The 6,729-nt window shown below is 33.2% G+C and overlaps 1 protein-coding gene across 1 annotated transcript; it reads right to left on the bottom strand.

Moving 5' to 3' along the window:
- Nucleotides 1–1,215: 1,215 nt before the first annotated feature.
- LOC107475012 (probable proteasome inhibitor) lies at nt 1,216–6,595 on the bottom strand. The gene is made up of 9 exons (XM_016094660.3): nt 6,215–6,595; nt 5,213–5,384; nt 4,442–4,588; nt 3,458–3,544; nt 2,646–2,723; nt 2,506–2,540; nt 2,356–2,410; nt 2,172–2,261; nt 1,216–1,583 (listed from the first exon to the last, which is right to left on the bottom strand). Exons 1-9 carry the CDS (start codon nt 6,387–6,389, stop codon nt 1,511–1,513), a joined length of 912 nt encoding a protein of 303 aa, XP_015950146.1. The 5' UTR covers nt 6,390–6,595; the 3' UTR covers nt 1,216–1,510.
- Between the last annotated feature and the right edge of the window lie 134 nt (nt 6,596–6,729).

Genomic DNA, 6,729 nt, shown 5'->3' with positions numbered 1-6,729 from the left:
TATAAATAATATTTTTAATAAAAATAAATTTATAATTTTTTAATTAATAAATACTTCTCTAACGTGTTTGACAAGAATAATTATGAAAGACTTAGTAAATAAAAAATCGTTGAGATTAAAATATCTAATTTAAAATCTCCATTCTTTCTTTTTCTAATTTATATATGTTAGTGACAAAAACAACAAAGATTAAAATCTTAGTTAGTTTTTCTTTTTCTTAGGTTTAAAGGTGTATTTTGGGTTGGGAGTATTTTTGGACCTAGCTACTTAAAAATCTTAACATTATCTGACCCCAATCAACTAACTTTCTTCATTTTAGAATTAAATCTCAATTGGATTTTGACCAAACCAACTTATATTGACATAGATTGGTTCTTCCATTTGGGAAAAATGTTTATATACCCTAAAATTGTCATGCAAAATTTTGTCTTCCACTTACATTGTATGATTATCAAAGGAGTTCAAGATTTTCATAAAAATTTCATTTCTCATGAACACAAAATATATTTTATTTACGTGCATTTCTAGAATAGTGATAAATATCGAAGTGGTCCCATAAAAGAAATATAAACGAGGTTCTCATTTATAGTAAATAAACTACATAACCAAATTGTTAACATTTATAATAAAATTTTATTGCAATTATAATCAAACACATTTAAATACATTAATCAAAGTAAAAATTCAGGACAATGAAGTTAAAATTTGTATATTAACAAGAAAGAAAAAATCGGTAAGTTGAAATTGATGATGACAAACTATTGAAAATGATGAAGGGGCAGAAGGAGAGTCAAAAGAAACTAGAAGTGGGCACCACAATTTTGGGTTTGTCATGTGTTATTTATTAAAAAAGGATGTTGCACCAGATATTAGTGACATACATTTTATGTTTATAAAATAGATGTTTTGGGAATCATATCATGTACCTAATATCATGTACCTAATATGAAAAAATCACACCATCCAGATAACTAACCAGAAAATTAATGAAAAAATTGATTTTCATCTAATATTGCATTGTTAAGTTCCAAAGAAATAACGTTTAAAAATTTTATGTAATTACTTTATTTTTTAATTTATTTCAGAGCATATCATATTTGATAAAATATGCCTCATTTTTTCACTAGGTTGTTTGAATTACTCTAATCAAATTTTCTCTACAGTAAGAAAGGTCTGCAATAAAATTTTCACTTATCCGAGACTTGAACACGGGAATTAAGTAAGAAATTGAATTATTTATAGCGTGAAATATCCAAAAGGAAAAGTCTAGGAAAACCAGCAATTTTATTGCATTTTGGCCAGCATGTAACCAGCAGAGAAAAGTGAGCCATTAGATGAAATCTCACACCAATCTCACCATCAAATCCTCATTGATTACTAGTTGATGGCTACCAATCACAAATGTTGCTGGCCCCTAACATTGCTCTATCCAAAATTACAAAAACTGAGATGGATGTTCCAACTTCCAAAGATGACTAAACAGTTCTCTGTACAACGTGATCTTCGGTAACTATATAAAATCCCCGTCCCTCCGAAAATGTTCTAAATCTGGATGAACATTATTACCTTGCCTCGGTGGCCTCCTGAAAAAGAATAAGAGAAACAAGAAAATTTTAGTTCAGTCTTGAGTGTTTCACACAAACACACATGATATATTGATTTTGTAGTTGATGTCAATATTTAATTATCCCTAACAGCTGCTTTGTTAAAGCCTTAAAAGGCATAACTTTTGGCCTTGCGAGGAACATAATCTTAGAGGTAATTTTTCATCGATCAAAATATGAAAAGTAGTGTAATAAGACAACTGAAGTTTTCAGCATTCCGTGTAATAACAATAATCCTTTTTCACCAAATATGTTCAGTTCCTCACCAAATATGTTCAGTTCCTCGTCAAAAGCAAACAAGACATGATAGGGAAACACATCTTAACTTTTAATCTAGTTTACATAGTAGTGCAATCCCATCCGTTCTTTTAGATGACCATTTATGCGGCTAATGTAAAAAATAGTTATTTTTGCTGATATAGCTTTATATAATTTTTTTTTGGTGACTGATATAGCTTTAAATAATTGGATGCACATGTAAAATTATTTTACGCTGATAATACATCGAAATTAAATTCTAATAAATAAATAGCTTCAAAATGACGTATAATAAATAACAAACCATACCTCTGAAACCTGTTGGGTTCAAAGCCAGGAACATCAGGTGGGCCAAAGGGATCAAACCGTGCACCCGGCGGAACACCAGGAGGGACTCCCCTATTTTGATAAATGAAACCACAGATGTGAGCCTCAAAGATGAGAAACCATAGTAGGAGAGCAATGCAGGAAGAATGAGATACAGATAGCTTACGGTTGTCCTCCGGGGAAAGGGGGTTCTCCACCAAACCAACGGGGATCATTAGGTCCTGTTTCCAAGTTGAGAATTCAGCATTGCAAATATTGAGGGGAAACCATGTTTGTTATAATTGTATTTAAATCGGAAATTTTACTTGATACATACCTACAAGCATACTGCCACCAGTGCCCGGATCACCCCTGAAATCAACGACAAGAGTTTCAACTTAATGAAACACTAAAGAACACTTTAACATGGAGCTAACAACTTTGAAAGAAAAACCAAAAAGTATATTGAAGACATACCATGTAGGGTACACTCCAGCAGGAGGCCCAGGAAAGAGATCACTACCACCAACTGGATTAACGGGAGGATATATAACTCTAAAGAAAACATGAAAAATATTGATCGATGCAAGGTTGAACAATATTATATGAAGAGAAGATAGTGAAGATGGTAAATAACGACGCCATAGCTTGGAAGCAACTAAGTTAACCAATTGCTCCATCAAATATACTAAGTGCATATAAACTGATCTTGACAAACACTAGACACACAAATTAAACAAATGGCACACCATTCCTGTCTACAAGCCAGTAACTGACCATTTGCCTAGGAATCTGGTTTGCACCAGTTGGGAAAATAAATGGACAAGGCTTGCTAAAATTATTAAGTCATAAGAGAGTTCAAAGATGAATATGATATCATGGTTAATGTGATTTAAAAATCCTTGACTTAGTAGGAACGGTAATTATATGTAGAACAAATTTGGATCAACTAAAATGAATATTCTTGTAAAATAAGAACTCCCTTTAGATAATTTCATGGGATCCATGCCCAACGGGAGTTACTAATCCAAGTGTGAACTCACTTTTTTCACTTCACAGGGATACTTATTTTAAAGGATCACAATTGGTGTAGAACATAATCATGCTACATCATTAACCCTGCCTACTCACATTACAAACATGGACAATTAACTAAACAACAAAAAATATTTCAATTACTTAGACCCTTAAAAAAATCTCTCCTATTGAGGGAATTCAATCATTCAAGGCTGATAACAGCAGTTTGACAAACTACATTGAAATCATAATATCAATAGGCAAATCCTTACCCAGAGGGATGAATTGGAGCACCACCATGTCCACCAAATCCAACAGGAGGCTCGTGTATCTCTTGCCTTGCTTCTCTTGATCCAGATCTGTAAAGTACAATGATAAAATTTAGTGAAGAAGATATCTGATGAAACAAATCATACGTTCAAAATCATCATATGCAAACAATCGTTTAATACAAAGTATGAAAGTACAACCAAAAGTTTATTTCAATGTGAGTAGAGACTTTGATTTATACAAGTTTCATATCCTGGCTCGAAATTGTGCGTATAGGTGCTCAGTACAACATTTTGCACCTGTGCTTGATTGCAGAACAAGGAAAATGAAGTTCAATTCATTTGGTTATCCTACATGGTTTATTTTGTGCACACAAAAGGACAAGGACAGCTGAATTGACATGTTCACAACCTCAAGTAAAAAGTGAAATATGATTACTCAGCCACAAAATGGGCATCAAATCAAAATTTCATTTCCTAGAATTGGATCATGTTCGTTGACTAGGAATCAATCAAGAAATCTGATATATAGATAAAACATATAGGCAGCGTAAATCAAATATCTTGAATTTCAAAGTGGAAAAAAATCATGCAATTTTCAGTACTACACAACTTAGCACAATGCACACAAAAAAGTCAAAAGAAAAAGGCTTATTAAATAAAACATAACAGAAACTTTCAGAAGAATAAAATATTTCATTGAAAACTGTCTGCAAATCTGGTATCGATGTAAATAGCTAAAAATGTTGAGAATAGTAACAGAATACCACAATTACCCATAATCAGTATATTATAACTACACAATGAAATGCATATTTGATGGCATATACATGAAACTCAGGAACTACATAAAAGAACAGAAATAGGAAAATCCTAATACTTCTACAAATATATTACAGCATCATTCTTAAGTTGAAAAAGGAAGAAGGAAGATTTTACAAAAGGAAAAGATAAAAAGAGGTGATTGAGACATGAAACCATATGTACCGTGGAGGATTACTTGCTGAACTGGAAGTGGAGGAGCCATCTAATTTGGCTAAGATATCCTGATTTAGTCTTCTCACCAGCTGCTCCAAATTCTTGAATTGCTCAGAATAATTGCTGCTTTCATTTGCTATAGTATAATCCCTAACACTGTATGTAGAAAAATCAAAGCACCAGATCATGACATAACCGTAAATTCACAAGTACGATTAACCATAGAAAATTTTAATTTTCACAACATATCCGACACAGGAAAATCTTCACCCAGAAAGAAAAGCAGATAACCTTTGAGCAACAAAACTCAATACACACAAGCTTGAAATTTGCAGCATAGAATGAATATACAAAATATTTCTGGTGGTTTTTATTCCGTTAACTATTCTATCTTAATATTTGATGTGACAAAGAAAGGAATGGGGGAAAAGGGTAAAAGTTGACAATACATAGTAAAAACTCTGATTTCAAATGGTTTTCAAATCACAATTCGGTACTTCAGTTTTCATTAAAAATCATGTATGATTTTTTTGCCCCCACCATAGCCATTATATTTTAGTTTCTGGTCTTCTTCGATCAAGAATGGAAATTTTATTTAATTAAAAAGAGTAATAAAATAAGTCATCAACAAATAGAAGCTCCAAACTCCAACGCAGCCCAATTCAACACGAACAAAGAAAACCATGTTGGTCAGTTACAAAAATTTTAATTTTGCAATGCAGCAAATGAAAGCAAAATCTTGAAGAACTTATAGCTTGAAGGGGGAAAAAAGAGGCTTACCAAATCTCAAGGTGTGCAGGGTCAGAAGACCCTTCCTTCAAGGCATCAATGAGTAACTTCTCATTCATGACGAGGCACTTTACCAGCACTTTATTTGAAACCTTTTCTGGATTGACATAAACAAAGGCATATTCTTGGTCTAGTTGGTTCCAGTTCTCTACAGATACCTCCTCTACACACAATCACAAACCACATATTAAAAATGATCAGTAAATGCTAATTATAAGATTCAGGCTGCATATATCAATTTGCTACATCTTCTCTTGACACCACAAGGTATCTTCTGACTTCAGCTTAATTGACTTGATCCTCAGATTAGTATGGAAGCCCAAGGATAGTGCAGTTTTCGGGCATGAATTGCCATTATTTGTGGTTATCATGGTTCATTAACAGCTACCTCCTTAGAAAGCTCAAATTTACTTTATAATCTAAATAATGAACCTCTGTAATTCACTCAATCAATCACATATCAGTATTTGATGGTTTTCAATAAATCATCAACTCAAGAACAAATAATCTTTTAAAGTACATGTTGAACGGCTAAATACACATATTCAATCTTGATGGATAAAATGTTCCTAAAATATCTGAGGATTTGAATTGTATGCACCGCCAGCATAAACAAATCTTAAGTATACATCTAATTATATATTTTCACATTATCAACAATACATGACTCACATCGTCACTATTTTTAAAGTCAAAAACGGAAACTTCCGATTACATAATCCAATAAAACTCTCTTACACCGATTAGATGAAAATTGTTCTACATAGCTAGTGCTACAAACTTAGGGCACGTTTGGTTTGCCTTTTTACTTTCTATGTTTTCTGTTTCTTGCAAAGAAAGAAGTGAAAACAGAAAACAGAATTGTCAATTTTTTTCACTAAAGAAGAGTGATAATTAATGATATTTGGATATTTCACATAAAATATATCGAAATTAAATGATTTCGTTAAAGAAAAAAGAGAGAACAAAACGGGGAATTAGTGGAAGTGTTACCAGTGGAGGGATGCGAAAGGGCGTCGTCGGAGAGGGCTTGGGGGCCGGCGGCGGTGAGGAGGTAGCCGGAAGAGAGGAAGGTGGCGTGAACGGCAAACGCTGCTTTATCGTGGTCGTTTCGAAAGGAAGGCCTCGCCGCCCTTATGACCGCCATCACCGACTTATCCGTAGCCATTGTCGGTTTATGATTCTAACGTTTGTGACACTGCGTTTCAGCTTTCAGCTTCCGGAGTGAAGAGGAGTCAACAGAGTGTTGTGGTTCTTTTCTTTCTTTCTTTTGAATTTTGACACAGAAGGCGTTTGTTTCTTCGTAGAGAAGTTGAGCACAAAAGCGAAGTGGTTCGGGGCTAGAGTCTTTATCTGTCGGTATTGCCGTATTGGATATACTTGAACGCTACAAACTTAAACTTTGGACTGTATTTGTTTATTGAGATATAAATATTAATTATTAAACCGCTAGTTTACGTTTTATAGTTTACATATTGAGAATTTGAGACATAAATTTAGATAAATAC

Source organism: Arachis duranensis, chromosome 2 (assembly GCF_000817695.3).
Source record: "Arachis duranensis cultivar V14167 chromosome 2, aradu.V14167.gnm2.J7QH, whole genome shotgun sequence".
Classification (NCBI taxonomy): domain Eukaryota; kingdom Viridiplantae; phylum Streptophyta; class Magnoliopsida; order Fabales; family Fabaceae; genus Arachis; species Arachis duranensis.
This window is presented reverse-complemented; position numbering and strand designations above follow the sequence as displayed.

Bases quoted from the DNA above. Each gene is read 5' to 3' on its own strand.
- LOC107475012 (XM_016094660.3), bottom strand. From the start codon at position 6,389: ATGGCTACGGATAAGTCGGTGATGGCGGTCATAAGGGCGGCGAGGCCT. The intron at 5,385-6,214 runs GTAACACTTCCA...GATTGTGTGTAG, and splicing joins CCTTTCGCATCCCTCCACTG to AGGAGGTATCTGTAGAGAAC. The intron at 2,541-2,645 runs GTATGTCTTCAA...CGTTGATTTCAG, and splicing joins GCTGGAGTGTACCCTACATG to GGGTGATCCGGGCACTGGTG.